The sequence below is a fragment of the Mastomys coucha genome, unplaced genomic scaffold (assembly GCF_008632895.1).
Source record: "Mastomys coucha isolate ucsf_1 unplaced genomic scaffold, UCSF_Mcou_1 pScaffold16, whole genome shotgun sequence".
Classification (NCBI taxonomy): Eukaryota; Metazoa; Chordata; class Mammalia; order Rodentia; family Muridae; genus Mastomys; species Mastomys coucha.
This window is the reverse complement of record NW_022196898.1, coordinates 92437911-92456208: the sequence shown is the minus strand read 5'-3', so window position 1 is coordinate 92456208 and position 18298 is coordinate 92437911. Positions and strand designations below refer to the sequence as shown.

At 40.6% G+C, this 18298-nt stretch overlaps 2 protein-coding genes across 9 annotated transcripts in view; one reads left to right on the top strand and one right to left on the bottom strand.

Moving 5' to 3' along the window:
- Positions 1 to 16156, bottom strand: part of Odf2l (outer dense fiber of sperm tails 2 like) — a 38077-nt gene extending 21921 nt beyond the window's left edge. For 2 of the 5 annotated variants that reach the window (XM_031375739.1, XM_031375743.1), the window contains exons 1-8: positions 15941 to 16071; positions 9866 to 10023; positions 8090 to 8222; positions 7155 to 7283; positions 5206 to 5262; positions 5006 to 5077; positions 4067 to 4183; positions 50 to 235 (exon numbers count right to left, since the gene is read on the bottom strand). In XM_031375739.1, coding sequence (XP_031231599.1) covers positions 50 to 235; positions 4067 to 4183; positions 5006 to 5077; positions 5206 to 5262; positions 7155 to 7283; positions 8090 to 8222; positions 9866 to 9972 — 801 coding nt within the window. In that variant the 5' untranslated portion in view covers positions 9973 to 10023; positions 15941 to 16071. Of the gene's footprint in view, positions 1 to 49; positions 236 to 4066; positions 4184 to 5005; positions 5078 to 5205; positions 5263 to 7154; positions 7284 to 8089; positions 8223 to 9865; positions 10024 to 15287; positions 15912 to 15940 lie in introns of those variants that run through there. The other 3 variants (XM_031375742.1, XM_031375740.1, XM_031375741.1) reach the window with 3 other exon arrangements.
- Positions 16147 to 18298, top strand: part of Clca2 (chloride channel accessory 2) — a 42675-nt gene continuing 40523 nt past the window's right edge. Inside the window, exons 1-2 of one of the 4 annotated variants that reach the window (XM_031375735.1) lie at positions 16147 to 16281; positions 16446 to 16679. The gene's annotated coding sequence lies outside the window, so the exon portion shown is untranslated. The other 3 variants (XM_031375737.1, XM_031375736.1, XM_031375738.1) reach the window with 3 other exon arrangements.

The window sequence follows — 18298 nt, the reverse complement described above, 5'->3', positions numbered from 1 at the left end:
CACCTGGTCTCTGATTTGGAGCATCCTCTGTAAGCACAGACACACTCACCTGGTCTCTGATTTGGGAGGTGAGGTGCTCGATATCCCCTGTAAAGTGTCTCAGCCTTTGTCTGTACACTTTCGATGCTTTTTTCAGAGCTACAGCTTTTTGCCTACTTGCTTCTTTGATGGCTACAGCCTCTTGCTTATTCATTTTCACCTGTAAATTCCACTTGGCTATTTTGGTTTCCAAGCTCTAAAAAATGGAGAAGCAATTAAATTACATCAGAGCTTCAATGTTTATGCAAAGATCGTAAGAAGCACGTATCATCTTCTACTCATATTTTATCAAAACAGCTGATGATGATGCATTAAAAAGCTAAAGTGATACGGGGTGATATAACCAAAGCTTCTCGTGACAAGTTACAAAGTGAAAATCCTAACTGCCTCAGTCTAATTAAGCTATGACTAAAGAGAAATGAAAATCCTAACTGCTTCAGTCTAATTAAGCTATGACTAAAGAGAAATGAAAATCCTAACTGCTTCAGTCTACACCAAGCTATGACTAAAGAGACCAATACTGTTATGGTAACAGAAACACCAACCTCCTTAAAGCCCCTGTGATGAACTACGACACAGAGCAGTTTAAAAAATACAAGCTGGAAGTGTGAGCTCAATTGTATGTACGCAAAGCTGGAAGGGACTAGTGGCTCTCCAGATACACAGGCACTCCTGAGGTTTCCAATGTACACAGGGCATGGAGAATGAAGACAGGCTAAGCAGAGACCCAGTGAGCAATCTTAATGTTAGGAACAGAAGCCCAGTGCTGCTGCTACAAAGGTACAGCCAGGACAGGACACTGAAGTGCTGCTTTGTCCGACACTGGCAGACTTAGGAAAGGATCAAGTCCAAGGCCACACAATTAAATCACTGGCTACCAGGTCCACGCAATGATGGACAGGTCAAACCATGTCTAAAGGCAGGCTTGCAACCACAGAACAGGAGGGTGCTAACTGTCAGGACCAATTCCTTAGATGTCTCACACATGAGAGGCCTGCTTTAGTGTGACAACTTGACATTTTTCTTTCTACTTACTCTAAGTAGCTGAGCACTAAGGGCTGTGAGTATTAATGAACATTAGTTAACGAACATTAGTATGTAAGAATTAATGACTAAAAGCTGTTATGCTTTACTTTGAAATTAACTAAAATTACAGAATCTGTCTTTGGCACTCCCATTTCTGGGACTGCCATTTCAACAGAAAATAAACCTGGTACTCACAGGAGAAGATGGGCTTTTCCACTTAGTCCTGTGCAAAAGCTGTGTATCCCTTCACTTCCACTACTGAAATAAAGAAGCACACCTCGGGATGTCTGCAGACCACTTAGTCTAAACTAGGTTTAAGTATAAACTAAGTGTAAGTCTTAGCTTAAACTACGAAGCAGCAACCCCTCTTCAGCTGCCTTGACAAATTTATCTTAAACAGACAAAAGTTTCATGGAGCACTACAGGAAATGAAAAAAGCAAATGGAAACTAAGTCTGTGTATGAGAAAGGATGCGCCCACAAGAAATACACCAGTTATTCCTCTAGATGGCCACATGGTGTCACCACCACACTATGAACAGCTTCTACATTTGCTTAAAAACTTCTCCCACCAAGGTCTTTAAAAAAGAGAAAGACAACAAAGTTAGGAGGGGTACATTCTGGAGGGAGAAAGTGGCTGTGGGAGTACGTAATCAAAATATATTGTATGCACCTATGAAATTCTCAAACCTTACACTTCAATGCTCCAGGGATAGACTGAAATTGGCAAGTAAGTTTTACAGTTTTAAAACAATCGTCAGTCATTTGCCAAGTGAATGGACACATATGAGATAGTAGGACGTGTATGCATATTACATTATATCGTAGACTACACGTAATCCTATTGTGTATATATGAGTATAGAGACAATAGGATATACATTATGCTATACCAGTAGTCCTCACTGTTCCTAATCCTGTGACCTTTAAGAAATTCCTCATGTTGTGTTGACCTCCCTACCATGAAATTATTCTTACGGCTACTGTAATCTTGCTACTGTTATGAATCGTAATATAAGTATCTCATATACAGGGTATCTGATATGTAACCCTTATAGGGGTCATGACCCACAAGTTGAGAACCAATGTGCTGTATAGATCATTATCCCATTCCTCTAAAAATATTCTAACTCCAACTGACAGACTATAAAAATTTAGGAAAAAAATTGACTTAAAGCATCTTTGGGATAGGTCTGAAAGATTTAAAACATAAATTTATAAAAGGTTTGCTGCATGACAATAAAAATCTGAGATTTATGTTGCCAGACTGAATTCTGGTTTTACACTTAAAAAACAACCTTGTTAAGCCCAAAATTTAATGAGTAAATTCTAATCCCTTCACATTATCTACTGCTTTAAATTCTACAATTTATATATTTATTTTACATAGTATAGTTGCTGTATACAAATAAACACAAAGTGTAATCAGAGTGTGTATGAGAAGAAAGGCACAACAGCAAGGCCTAAAGTGGCTCCTGTCCACCGCCCCGCAGGGCGGTGCTGGGGAACCTGCATCCAGTACCAGCATGGGGACACTGCAGCAGAGCTTGGGATTTTAGCCTTGTATTGTCTCCAGATGATTAAGTATATTAAAAAAAATAAAAGACAAAGAATAAAAAAAGATACTGTTAAAACTTACCTTTGAAAATAATTCATTATTTCATTTAGATTTGAAAAACATCCTCAACTGCTACTAAAGGATATCATAGGAGTGTGTAAGATAATCCGAGATAGGTGACTGACAAGCTAGATCCCACTGTTTGCCTGTGTCTCCCTGGACATCACTAGCACAGCAAATGAGCCACCTGTCCTATCCTATCCATGCAAAGAGCAGAGAGGCTCCATGGGAGCTATGGGGGAAGGTGCTCTAAGGAACCAGCATGAACAGAATGAAGGACTATTTGCTAGAGTCCAGGAGAGGGCGATGCAGTGTCTTTAGCTGGCTACCACTAATGACACTGTCAAGCTCTGATGGATAGTTCCAACCCAGTGGTTCCGATAAACAAAACTGGCAGTCATGTATCTAGGGAAGGAAGCAGGAGGGATGGGCGGGGGATGAGGATGGGAGGGACAGAAGGGAAAGTAGACGGAGAGTAACCCAAATACAGCACACACTGGTACGAAACTGTCACAGAACAAAGTTAACTGAAACACATTACATCCTCCATAAGCCTGCTTAACGTCCTTGGGAAAGGACATTATCACTCTTTGAATATCCACTGAGGGACACGTGGAGTTCTTGAAGCAGGTACTACAGACTGTAAATGTCTGCTATGAGTCAGGACAATAAAAACACATTGAAGTCTACCTAGACACCCTCACCCTTAGTTTGTAAAAGTCTCTGCAGGTAGGAACACTGTTTCTTTGCCTTTGACAGAAAATAAGATAGTGGATCCAATTAGGCTGTGACCTGTAACAGCACTCTGAGGCTCTGATCTCAAATGGCTGTGATTAGGAACACATACTTAAACTAAACATTCCTTCCAAATGCATAAATAGAAAGGGAACTTCTCAGTGGCCTGAATATGAAAACTGAGCTCATTCACAATGATTATAACTGGTAACGAGAGAAACTTAACTTCCCAATTGCCTATTAGATACATGCAAGGATATGCATAAAAGACTATATAGATATGGAAAAAAGACTGGAATAATACACAACAAAATTTTAACAACAGTCTGATGTTCTTAAGCTATTTTAACTTATGTTTCCATAATGTCCCCAGGAAACAGAAATTAACTGTACCGTGAGAAACTGGAAAGCAACTCAATCTCTACACGTTTCCTGGATTGAAAGATATAAAGGAACATTTTCATACAGGGATCTGGTCCTCAATGTTCAGGCCAGACACCTTATGACTAAGATTTATACTCAGTGTGTTTCTCAAGGAAATGCCAAAATTGCATTCTGTTATTATCACTTCATTGCACAATTAAGCAATGCTATTACAGTTAGTTTCTCATTACTGTTCTTACTTAACTATAAAAATGAATACTTATAACCTGTACATGTTCTTTTAATTTTTCATTCTCAGCTTCCCTCTTCTGAATTTGGAGCTGTAGACGATCATGTACGACTTTGACTGACTGAGAAAACCTGTTTGCTTTCAAAGCACTTTCCTGTAAAAGAAAAATAACAGCAAGTTACTGTATTCCCTCTGTCTTTGTTAGAACCCCCAGTCAGACTCAACCTGAGCAGATGGTGAACTAAAACATTCTTTTCCATATACTGTCACCTCACAAATGTACTTTATAAAAACTGCATTTAAGATTTGCACATATATTCAGTGCCTTCTAATCATCTCACACATCTTCCCATTTCTCCTCCCAAGTAAAACTTTAGATATGTGGAAAGCCTTCCTCCAGACAGCAAACCACTCAATCCTGCCGAAGATACAAAGTTACATACTTTCAGCTGTGTACAGGTTTGGGGATGCACACGCACATACACACACATGATGTATGTGTATTTAGAGAGCACAGGACAACCTTGGGTGTTATCCTCAGGACCATCATGCAGCTCCTCTGAAACAGGCTCGCCTACTGGCTTGGAGCTGCTCACCAATTAAACTAGTCTAGCTGGCCAGTGAGTTACTAGAATCTTCCCACCTTTGCTCTTTCCAGGATCAGAATTACAAGGGTTTTAGGATCTAATCTCAGGTCCTGGTCTTCCAACAGACCCATCACCCAACCCAGAAGTATAGAATTTGTGGTGACTTATGCCAAATGGACTAAACAGCAAAAGTCGCCCCCAAAAAGCAAACAAACCAACAAAAACTTTTTAAAATGTCCAATTTGATACATATAAATTAGCACTGATCTAAACTGGCAAAAAGCCTTTGTTGTGATTATAACTGAGGATATGAAAACACAGAGGGAGGAAAGGAAAGGGGGCCAATGCCAACAAAATATAAGGAAGTCCAAAGCTCAAAATGTGTTTACCTTTTCAATCTGAAACAGACACGAAAGTTCATGGATATAGGTCTCCTTTTCAAGTACTTTCTTCTCAAGGTCCTTCAGGAAATACAGGCAAGAATTAGAAAATTCACAGCTTAGATAATACTGGTTAAAACTAGGCAGTATACAAAGCAAAAATCAAACAAAAAGTCAGAAAGAATGGCTAACAAATGGAAGAAGCTTACCCTGTTCTCACTCTCATTGTCACTGAGATCCTTTAACAAGGGTGAGCTGTCTCCTACCTGTAAGAAAGATCATCAGTGTTTAAAGCACTCTTTTAAGCATGTTTTAAGCATGGTTACTGTCTGTCTAGTTTGGGGCTCATTTTCTCCAGATATCAGTGCTCTGTAAGGGAGTTGCCGACATTTTCTCCTATTCCAGATCGCCTCTCTGCTGTGCTCTTACGTTAGAAGCTTTTAGGTTGATACATTACACTGGAATTTTTACTTTGGTTTCTGTAGTTTGTATATCTCAAAAAAACAAAGTAAAAATCATCCTTTACCCATTCCAATGTCCTAAGTAATTCTACTCTAAACGGTGACTCTTCCCTCCCTCCCTGGGGACGGAGCCCGGGGCATGGCGCGTGACAGTTAATCAGTCTGCCAGTCAACTAAATCCCAGGCCATTAAATTAGTAACTATTTCTTAATTTGAGCTCTGCAGATGGACTGTGTGGAATATAAAATGTACTGTGCACATAATGCAAAGAATAAAACATACCACAGGCATCCCTTAAAAGACAAGCATGGACAGCTACTATGCACAGTGCGGATTCTCTTAGTTAAGATTGCTCCCTGAAGTGCTCGGTAGTATTTTACACATAATTTATGATCAGTTATTTTGCTAAATTAATCTCAAAAATGCCTCAGAAAGTATAGGTTAATGATATACAAAAATCATACCACACACACACACATGCACACACATACACACACACACATGTACACACACATCTATTTTCTAAAGAAGCTCAGAATGCTATTTAGAAAGAGGCAATATATCTCTAAATTCTAGCAGTGGGGGTGGGAAACAGGATATGGTAATAGGTGGCTAAATGGCCAAATGCATTATACACATGTTTGAAATGTCATAATGAAACCCATTATTTAAAACAATAGCTGGGCGGTGGTGGCATGCGCCTTTAATCCCAGCACCTGGGAGGCAGAGGCAGGCGGATTTCTGAGTTCAAGGCCAGCATGGTCTACAGAGTGGGTTCCAGGACAGCCAGGGCTACACAGAGAAACCCTGTCTCGAAAAAGGAAAAGAAGAAAAAAAAAAGAAAAAAAAAAAGAAAATATTCTGCAGGTAAATACCTGGGTCAAGGAATTAGAGTACAATATGGCAAGGATGGCTAGTTTATTTATTAAAAAAATGCTAATTAAACAAAAAAATAGAATAAATTATTTGAGATACTAGTTTTAAAAAAAATATATCAATCGATCTAAGTAGACATTTCTCAAAAAGATACAGATGGTTAATAGGTACAGGATAATGCTTAACATCATGGATCATCAAACAAAATCAACTCAAAGCCATACTGAGTATCAAAAGCTTATGAAAACATGAGGAGTAACAAAGTACTGGCAAGGACATGGAGAATAGAGAACTTATATATGCTACTGACTGACATGGGCACTAAGGTGCGAAAAGGACCATAAGTACTGGCATGCTAGTTCACAGTAGAGTGAAACAAAAAGACCGTGAACTGCACCTTTTATTTGTGTGGGGAGAAACTGTGTATAAATAATGATATACATGAAAGCTAAAACTATGAGAATTTTAAACATTTCTATAGCCAGATAAATTAATATTAAAAGTAGAAGTTTCATAATTATATTTCAAACAAAATTCAAAGAATTACTGTTTCCATATACCAATATTTTATATTCACAGTTAGAGAAATAAAATATCCTCCAAGTGGGAGGCATCACTCCAGCAGGAGCACACAGCACACATGTCTTATGGGAGGATCACTCCAGCAGGAGCACACAGCACACATGTCTTATGGGAGGATCACTCCAGCAGGAGCACACAGCACACGTGTCTTATGGGAGGATCACTCCAGCAGGAGCACACAGCACACGTGTCTTATGGGAGGATCACTCCAGCAGGAGCACACAGCATAGGAGCCTTACTTGTTCATAGTCAGTCTGTTTAATAAGATGTTCTAAGGCTAATTTCACACGGTTAAAAGTGTCTAATTCCTTTGATAATATGTCGTTCTGTTCAAAAATCTTCTTCAAATTGGATGCAGAAAGATTAGCCTGACAAAACAAAAGAAGCACATATCTACATGTAAAGACAACATTAAGTAAGACACCTCAGAATATTATCAATGAGGAACTATTTCCTAGAATCAAAATCATCATTTTGCATATAGTACTGGTAAGCCCTGGCAAGTTTACCAATAGTAGACAGAATGCACTACACAGTAGTTAAACTAAAATGAAAGGAAGTTGTAGAACCCCAGAGTTTTGAAGTATTTGTTCTACAAATGTGCAGACCACAAGCTGTTCTTCTTCCAAAGTGAAGCTTATGTGAAATTGTAAAATCATTCTGTTCCAAATGATGCCACAGATATATGGCATCTCTCAGGGAGTTTTATTTTTAAAAGACTTATTACTACTTGATGTAAATGAGTGTTTTGCCTGCAAGTCTGCACTGCGTATGCCTGGTACCCATGGAGGCCAGAGCGGGAACCATCTCTGCTACAACTGGAGCTGGACATGGTCTTCTGGAAGAGATCAACCACTGAACCATCTCTGCAGATCACAGTTTTAGTTTTAAGTCCACCTTCAGAAAGTTTCATTCTCTAGTTCAAGGCCAGGTGAGTCATACACCAGCGTGTAGTTTCCAGTCTAGTCTCTTACTAGGGGCCCTAGAGGCTAAGATTATCTTATGAGAAGAACTGCAGCTAATGACAGGAATACAGAATTCTTACCCCCAGCCCTCATATTTGGTACCATGTACCCATTCACGGGCATCCGGTCGAGAGCCGAGTCCTGGTCAAGGCATTCTGAATATTATGCTCACTTTTGATCTCATTAGCCATTCTAAGTCCAACACTCACATTTTCTAAACTAATTCCTTCCACGGTGTTCTTAAATAATGGCAAAAGTAATTCAACTGAACAGGATGCCGACTCAGCTTCCTTCAGCGTTGCTTCCAACTCCAACTTTATATTTGTAACATCTTGCTTGAGCCTAATAACAGACAAATAAGGTTAAAGTTATATCCAACACACAAACTGGAGACTTTATAGAAGACAAGGACAGTCAAGCCTGCCTTTGGACTGACATGGGTTTGACTTAGATGCCCCGAGGTGAAGTCTTACCACCAGGACTACATAAGCACCCAGGCCAAACATGGGCTGGAAGAGGCCAAACGACCTGGAGTATAGGTAGCAGAATAATTCATCTTATGTTTTGCTGTTATGGAATCACAGGTTATGTATATTTATATTTGTGTATAGGGCTGGAAAGATGGCTTAGCCCTGGTGGTCTTCAGAGGACACAGGTTCTATTCCCAGCACCCAGAGGATAGCTCACAGCTCTTTGTAACTCCAGTTCTGGGGAAACTCGTACTCTCTTTTGGCCTCCATGGGCACCAAGCATGCATGTGGTGCACACAAATATATGGAGACAAAATTCTCATAGACATAAATATATCTTTACATTTTTAATAAATGTATAATTAAAAACTTTAATAAATAAAATCTATGTATAACTAAATTTGAAAGAAGCTTTTTGAATATCTATAAAGCAAACAGCAAGTGCTGTGAGGGTGCCACGTCTTTCATTACTCGGTACTTCTCTGTCCTTGAAGAATGTCTCATAAAGGCTCATTCAGGACTGATGGGGCTGCAGAGACGGCTCAGCAGATAAAGGCACTGCTGCCATGCCTAGAGATCTGTTCAGGCTCTGGAACTCACATGGTGGAAAGAGAGCAGACTCTGAAAACTGCCCTCTGCCCTCCACAGAACAAATCTCACATACACACATACACGCATGCATTTGGCATCTTAACAGATATTTCAAAGAGAAGATTCTGTTCATAAGTACCACTGGCTTAAAGTAAAAAACTGATGATCAATAAGTGTCATTCATTCAAAACCATGGGCACAAAAATTAACAATTATATTTGATGAAACAGCATTTTCCATTTTCTTTTTTTAAAGATTTATTTATTTATTTTATATGAGGACACTGTTGCTGTCCTCAGACACACCAGAAGAAGGCATCAGATCCCATTACAGATAGTTGTGAGCCACCATGTGGTTGCTGGGAATTGAACTCAGGGCCTCTGGAAGAGTAGTCAGTGCTCTTAATTGCTGAGCCATCTCTCCAGCCCTCATTTTCCATTTTCTGCAAACTAAACTAAAAGCTAGTCTATACAACCTACAACACTAATAATGACATTTTTAAGATTACTATTTTGGGGGATATAAATTCACACAAATAACAAGTAAATTTCCCACTTAAAAGACACAAAATATGATAATCATTTGTTACACAGCAATATACCAGGCAATAATATTCACTTTACAAACTATTAATAAGTTGGGTTAATTTTTCAATTGCAAGTAAAAAAAAAAAAACTCTTAATCACACACCTGTAGGAGCACAGGCCGAAGGCATAGCCTGAGAGATTAGGAACAGCCTTAGCAGCCTGGGAAGCCTCGTATCAAAGAGTAAAGCAAACAAATAATAAAACCTGACAACTGCTCTAACCTGTTGAATAAGTATTTTTAATGAATAAATACTAAATGTGTCAAGGTATTCGTGAATGATTGCCATTTAATTAAGAAGTCAGAAGATGAGATTTGTTCTGCCAATAGCAACGATACCTGCTGCAGTGCTTCTCAGTGGCACACTGTGGGACAGGTCCTCTCCCCTGTATGAGATATGAAAGCAGACCCTCTGAACCACATCCATCACTAGTAGGCATCTCCATCAACTCACTGACTCTTTTATAGATGCTTCAGCAACAACTTTCACACAGACGCTGAAAGGCAGGAAACATATGTATGTTATTCAACTTAGCATTTCAGGAGGGTTTTTCCCCTTTCATTATTCTGTGATTTAAAGATCCCAAGCATGTATAAATGCTTCAAAGGCAATATCAAATTATAACTGCTATTAGGGCATGGTTGTGCATTTCTTTAATCTTGGTACTTGGTAAGAGGCAGATCTCTGAAAGTTTAAGGCTACTCCAGTTTACCCAGCAAGCTCCAGGCCAATTAGGGCTGTTACATAGTGAGGCCCTGTCTTAAAAAAATTATAAATGCTACTCACTCACCATTCTGGTAGCTCAAAATAATATCAAAATTGCATTGCATAATAATTTACCAATTCCAAGTTCCCATACACATTTTCAAAAGGCTTGTGTGTGTGTGTGTGTGTGTGTGTGTGTGTCCTACCCCCAGCCCCTCAAGTGGGCTGAGTCAGACTTTGTGCCACAGCAGGCTAGCCCTCCTAGGGTGGAGTCTTCCGATTTAGGTGAAGTCTATTGTCCTGCCATGTCTGCAACTTCCTACAAGGAGCCCCCACCTGCTGAGAAGCTGAGCCTGACAAGAAGGGACAAGATCCTGGCATTGTGAGGGATAGGTCCCCTCCCTTTATAAACTCAGACTCTGAAGTAAACATTGGGCCTTGATCAGTAACTTGTCTTGGTCTCATTCTTCTCTCACAGTCCTACCCATTCAGCCCCAGCTTTCCTTTCAGGAACCCAGTTACCTGTGGCCACGGGCGGCTACATAGGTAGATAGATAGATAGATAGATAGATAGATAGATAGATAGATAGATAGATAGATATGTAGGTAGGTAGATAGATAGATAGATAGATAGGTAGATAGGTAGGTAGGTAGGTAGATAGATATACACACATGTACATATATACACACACATACACCAAATCAATTTTTAGATTTATATTTAATCATGCATCTGTGCGTGGATATGTGCACAGGAGTCCAAGGAGTTGGCAACAGGGGTTGCGTATGACCTTGCATAGCTACTGGGACTGAATTTGGGTCCTCTGCAAGGACAAGCACTCTTGACCACTGAGCTATCTCTCCAGGCCCAAATGTATTTATCTTTTTTGGCTTATTTCCTGAAGTATTATAGCAATCCTTCAATATTCACCCAAAAGGAGTAAAAACCAAATATGCAAACCATGGATTTTGTACTAGTTCCACCTGACCTAAGCAACAGAATGTTTCCTCTTACAACTGCAGAAACTCAATGCACCATTGAACATACTTCCCAACAACCGCCACAGAGCAGATGAAATGTTATTTTGTAAGTCATCCTTCTTATTACACTTCTTCATTCCCATTTCCAGCTCAATCAAGAATATTCTTTGCTGATAGAGATAATAATTAAAAATGACAGTACTTCTGAACTTTAGCAAAAATCTTCTCATTTAGCCCTGAGATGTCATTTTTACAAGTGACTGAATTCCTCCCAAATTGCCCCATTTAAAGTGATGAATTAACACATTAGCAACAATGAGGCTAAGTTTTCACAACTCTAATTAGAAATGGTTATGTGTCTCTTTTGTTGTGGCTGTTCATACAAGATTAAAAGTCATCTTTAAAGTTTTTCAAGTATTTAAGGTTTAGTCTTAGATTTCCCTATTAAAATATATTATGATCAAGAATTCTTTCATTAGTTTAAAAATAGGTACGTGTGAAATAATAGGTTGAAAATATTCAAAATATTTAATTAGCAAGTCACAAACCTCCCAGAAACCCAGCAGAAACAAAATGCATCAACCTGAAAACATCATATCTACTGTTTCAATATACAATATAGAGACAAATATTTAGCAGCTAAAATTCCAAAGAGTAACCTAGAGGGCTGTGACACTCCTCCTGGATCTTTGCTGCTGAGTCGTGCGACATCTGTTCCTACAACATCACACTGTAGAGAATACATGGAGATATTTACAGTCCAGCAGAACCTTCAATGCAAGGTCACATGAAAAGACAAACTAAGGCTAACGAGGAGCAGGCTCTAACTGCCACGGCCCTCAGAGGAGGTTAGCATTTATCTTTTTCTTTTTCTCTTGTTTAAATATTTATCTCTCCACAGGCTGGAATCTCAAGAAAGGATGACTTATTTATAGTTGAATCCTAACACCTCCAAGCTTTGCAGAATTAAACAATGCCTGGAAAGTATGCAAAGCTTAGCACTCTCATATGAGAGATGACTGCTTTCCACATGTCCATCCCTTGACTGACCTTTCTGAGGGGTTAAAAGAAAGATGTTTCTATACTTAGAAGAAAAACTTAAAGTCAGCATGAGAGGTTAAGGATCTTCCATTCTTAGAAAATATTTTGTAAAATGAAAATCATTTGGCATAGAATTTAAGTGAGTTCTCATGTATTGAGTTCTGGGCTATTGGTACACATGCCAACACACACATACACACTATTCTAAAATTTTTATCACAAATTATAAAGCAAAATTATTTTGCTGCATTACCTACAAATATTAACTACATCTTAAATGGTAAATAAAGTGAAAGTGTGGCAGAAATGGGGACCTGTGATGGATAATTATCATCTAGACACAGTCTGGAATTCTGGCAAGACCATCTCAGTGAGGAAAGGCCTTAGTTGGGCGGGCTTGTGGGTCTGCCTGTCAGAGGTTTTCTTAGTCTCAGTGAGGAACGGCCTTCATTGAGAGGGCTTGTGGGTCTGCCTGTCTGAGGTCTTCTTAGTCTCAATGAGGAACGGCCTTCATTGGGCGGGCTTGTGGGTCTGCCTGTCAGAGGTGTTCCTAGTTGGGCTGAGGTGGAAGGAAGCATCCTGAGTGTAGTGTCACTATTCCATGGGTTGGGCCCTAAAGAAATCAGAGAGAGCAAGGGAAGAATGCGAGCCCGCATTCAGTCTCCCTCTGGTCCTGACTATGGCTGTGGCTGACTGCTTCAAGCTCCTGCTGTCTTGGCTGCAATGAAGAGCAGTAATCTGAATTATTAAGTCCAATAACAGTTTCTCTCTTAAAACTGCTCTGTTGAGGCATTTTATCATGGCAAGAGAAAGGAAAGAAGGATGGGACCTAAGAATGACGTCCATGATATTACTCCAGACTCCTCCAAACACAAAGTGGAGAAGTGGGTGAGTGTCACATATTTCCACAAAGTTATAACAAGTCATCCTCTCTGAGACAAGGACTGCCCATCTCAAGACATGCCACTGCTTTTGTGTTGTAACAATTCTAGAACCCAAAGTAGATGAACAAGTGTAACGCTTTTCCTTAATATAAAAATGTCTGCCTGCCAAACCAAATGCTACACTTTTCTTTAATCTATAAAATATCCTATCTTTATAAATATACTCTCATTTCAGCTCACTAAAGGCGTTTTTTATAGAAAATGAGTGTTCTGCCAGAGTTTTCAGTTATGTGCACGGCATGGCTAACTGACAAACACTGCATTTTTGTACAACTTGTTAGTAATGGAACAAAGACCCAGCCTACACAAGTTTGAGCAAATTCTTAAACATCAGTAGTCTGAATTTGTTTTTAACTTGTCAAGGGTGATCGTGGCATTGCTGATGTAGCTATAACCATAGAACTGTGTTCCATTTTGATCAAGAAATGTGTTAAGGGATGGATGCTCAGGGACAATAGCATTAGAAAAGAAAGATCATAGCACCTAGACTAGTTCAGGCAAATGGTGGTTAGAAACTACTCTCCTTGGCGAGAAAGCATACAATTCCATAAGCTTTTATTTGTTTTGCTAAACACCAATCCCTGAAAATCAAAATTCACCGACTTCAAACAATAGCCTGCAGATTCTATTAAAATAACATCCAAAAATTCAAATACTCCGCAAGAAGCACAAAGTAGATGTAAGACACCTTTCTCTGCATTCTGGAAACTAGCCAAATCTTATCAAAGAAGTAATTACATAGCGTTTTAGACTCCACTGTGGAAAAAAAAAAAAAAGTGAAACTTAGAAACAGGTAAGCAAAAATGACCAAAGTAGGAAAACAGATTTCTAAGTAAAAGCTATCAAAACGATTGGGCGTGAGTGAGGGAATGGACATGATTCAGAGTCTGTGGCTTCTGGTCAGCTGGGGTTGAAGAGTCAACAGGAGACCAGCAGCACTGAAACTAAATCTTTGCTTTACAATGGCTGCTGGCTGGCTGAGGCTGCAAAAGAAGCTATAATTCCGAAGTGACCCGCACTGCTGAGGAGAACTCTTCTGGAAGCTGTGGTTGGGGAGGCCAAGGCTGTACTTTAAGCTGGTAGCCAAACTTAGTAATGCGTTAAGAGTTTCCCACATGGTTCTGGTTTTCAAGGAGTACAGGGATTATGGAGAGCAGCTGAGGTTTGGCACCATATGGCAGGATTGGAGTCCAGCACAGAGGCTGGAAAGCCACTGATGTCAGAGCAGCCCCCATCGTAGTGGAGGCCTCAGGATTGAAGAGGCAATGAATACAAACTGAGGCTTGGTACCATAGGCAAGGATTTATAATGAAAGCCCACGAGATGTTATCGAGGAAAGTACAGATCAGACACAGCAGATAGACAAAAATTGAAAGCGTCATGAAAAGAGGCTGAGAACTGGTACAATGAAAGGACAGAAGAGGCCATTGGTTAAAATGTGCCTCAGTTGTAATGAAGATCCCAGGATAGTGCAGATGTTAGGACCACAGATGACCATCAAGGAGAACAGGAGTGGTTTAGTGTCACGGTAATGTGCAGAGCAATTAGTAGAGCCACTGGGCTAGTCTTACTTTATCCCACCTCCTTTAGACTTCGAACCCATCTGGCTCACTCTGCTGGGCATCTCAGCAGTCCTCACGTTTTTCCACTTTCTCCTTTTAAAGTAATTATCCTGAATCAATCTACCTACCTTAAATTTACTTATAAGCCTGAGTTGATCAGAACTGATTTTACAGAACAACCTTTAACGCCTATCTGTTCTTTGTAGAAAGTCATTGCTGAAGTAGTCATAAATTGAGAACTGCTAAACCAGGGGATGGGGGTTGGGGGCATCCATGGCCTCCAACAGAATGCAGTCCAGCAGATCGCTTCTATACCCATCCTGACCCCTATTTGTCTGTATGGAGTTAACAAAAGTGACTAATAAGAATTGAAGCTATTTGCTCAGATCTTGAGACGCTTGAAAAACAAAGACTAAACTATTAGTACAACTAAACAAAGACTAATACACACTAGTTGTAGAATTAGCAGAAAACAGCAATAATAATAATACTTGACTATTAAAAATTGCAAATACGGCCAGTCTCACCATAATCAAAGGTATGAAGTAAAGCTTAAAAGCAGGCACGATTTCTTTTTTTGAGACAGGGTTTCTTTGTATAGCCCTGGCTGTCCTGGAACTCACTCTGTAGACCAGGCTGACCTCGAACTCAGAAATCCGCAGCAGGCACGATTTCTACAATTTGATCCTTTACCTAAACCAGGCACTTATACTCTGAAACACTTGACACCCTATAAGCCATGGGGGTAACAGAGAAACTTGGTCTTTAGGGTCACCAATAGCAGCCACAGTTAGTTTATGGTTACTCAACTGACATATTCAGTGCCAAAGACAGGGGACATGACTCGGGGCGTGTCAAGAACGGGAGCGTCATTTGGTGAGCTCAAGATTAGGAAAACACTATATCTGAACACCCCCCCCCCAAAACCAGGACCCTCCTCGCTCTGCAGAGATCCTGTTCCCGCTAACTTCTCCCCTACGAGCCTACACCGCAGGGGCAGAACGCCCGCTCTCCTCTGGGTGACAGTGGAGGACCTGAGCGCCAAAGACACACTGTTCGGGTAGGTGGGCGCCACCGGTTTCACTTCCGGGTGCCGAAGGTCATGGCGGCCCGCCCTCAGAGCCACCCCGGACTCGCACCCGCTCGTCGCCCTGACGTCATCCCCCGCCGCCGCCACTACCTACAATGGCCGGAGCACCCTCTGCCCGGCCCTGGGTCGCCTCGGCAGGCGGAGAGTGCAGAAAGGAGAGGAGGAGGCCAAAGGAAGGGCTGTGAGCGCGGGGAGAGAAGCCGAACAGTCACCAGGACAGGCAGCGGCGGCCAGAGCACGTCCACCTTGGAGCCCGACGTTGCTAGTAACCGGCCCGCGGCTTCCGTGGAGACGGACGCCCCGCCCTCGTCGGCCGCTCCGACGCAGCTAATTGGCCGGGGCTCTAGAGCGCGGGCGCCGTTCCTGCTGTGATTGGAGGGAGGGAGAGGGCGTGGCCGGCGGGGGGGTTCGTCTCTGCTCTGGTTTCTCTGGTGAGCATTTCTAAAGCTTTATTTAGCTTTGAGAAAAGGCATAGCTTTTGTGTGTAGTGGACCGGAGACGTTAACCGCTCTCATTCTAGCAGGGAAGGAAGGTCCATTCCACGTCTCTTGACACTGGATCGAAAAATGACCTCCCCGCTTTTGCTTTTTTGCAGATAGGATTTGAAAAGAAAAAAAAAAAAAAAGCCAAGACAGAAAAACCTCATTTCCAGTGTGTGGCATTATCCTCGAGCCTTCCCTGGGCCACAGGAGTTTTTCTTCTTAATTAACATAGACAGCGTGTTCTCCAAAATGCTGTTCAAGTCCCAAAGTCCTTAGATAAAGCTGCTGTGCTTTCTAAACTGCTGAACCAGCCAAATGAGATCTTCGTGGGAAAAAGGAAAGAACTGGTAGTGATTTTTTTTTTCTTATGCGATTTCAGGTTTTTGGTTTTTTTTTATCATTGTTCTTGGAATGTGTTTTCATGCTCTTCCCAGGTATACTGAATAGGAGTGAGTTTACTACAGATTATTTGTACAACTGGTTACTGTTATCCATTTATTTGCCTCTACGGGGGAGAAAAGAAAAAACCATGTTTTTGCTGTGTGCACCTGTCCCTTTTGTTATATACTCAGGTGACCCTTCTTAGCCCTCAGGGTATAAACTGTCCGATGCTCTGAATAAAGTTGGCTATTGCATGAGGCATTAGTCTGCCTCATTTCTAGGCTCCACTCCCCTAGGCTCCACCATCGTTAGAGCAGTAAATAGGAAGAGATACAAAAATGGGCAGCATATGGAAGCAGCGAATGCTTTGTAGTACTAGAAGATAAAGCAAAATGTTAGCTATGATAAACGTCAGCAGGGAGCTGAACTGTAGACCCTTTGGTGTGGCTAGTCCACGCACTTCAGAGATGGATGCTCTGCTTCTCCCTAAGCTATTCTCCCAGGTGAGGAAAATGGAAACACATGTTTATAAAATATTTTATAAGGATGCCTTCCTAAATAGCAAGTTTATTTATAATAGCTAAAATGGGCACATAGATTGAATGTGTATAAACAGGGAAATTGATTCCATATTCAATACAATGGAATAATAATACACAGTAAAAAAATAATAAGCCACTTCAATATGCGCTCTTCTGCATAAGTAGTTAGAAGCTCTTCTCTCTGTTGCCTGAGACATTCAGTATTGAGATTCTGGATACATGAATTAGCCATGGATAGAGTGTTAATAGGCATCTTAATTCAGCCTTGTATAAAAAGTAGCCTAGACTGGGTTGTTTAGACAACAGAAACACATTTATCACATTTCTGGAATCTCAGAAGACCAAAGTCAAGAATCAACCAATCCGGCTGATGACGAGTTGGCTGTTCCTAATGCTTATGGGTGGATGGAAGCGCTCTTGCTGTATTCTCACTTGAGCAAGAAGCAAGGTCTTGCCTGTCTCCTGTAAGGGCACTGATCTCATCAGGAGGACTCTACTCCTGTGCCTGCACACTGAGGGTTAGTGGGCGGAAGGGGCACATTCATTCCACAGCAGAGAGCCGCATGCTACTCCTGTTGGAGAGTGATCCTTCACTGAAGGCAATTCTCCCACTACTGGCTTAATTGTGGAAAATAAAGATTTTTGTTATTTTCCCACTATCACTTCTCAGCATATTTAAACATATCTGTAAACAGCTTTTACCCAATTATGACTGTCCAAGAACAGTAGATAAATGCCAAAAGAGGATTTTGTAACTGGAAGCAGTAAAGGTAGGAGTTAAAACAACAACAACAACAAAAAGAACAAGTAATTTTAGATACTGGAATTTCAATATTTTGACTTTATCCCCTGCCTAGTAAGTAGTCTACCATTCATGATTGTTATTATAACAATTCAGGAAGAGATAAGACATGAATGTCACATGGTTTATGGCATAAAAACTCATTCTTTTATCCTTGAATGATAAAGGATAAAATGATCCTTGAAAAAAAGACCCCTCCCCAATTTTGCAATTGTCCAAAACTACCACTTTACAAAAAAAA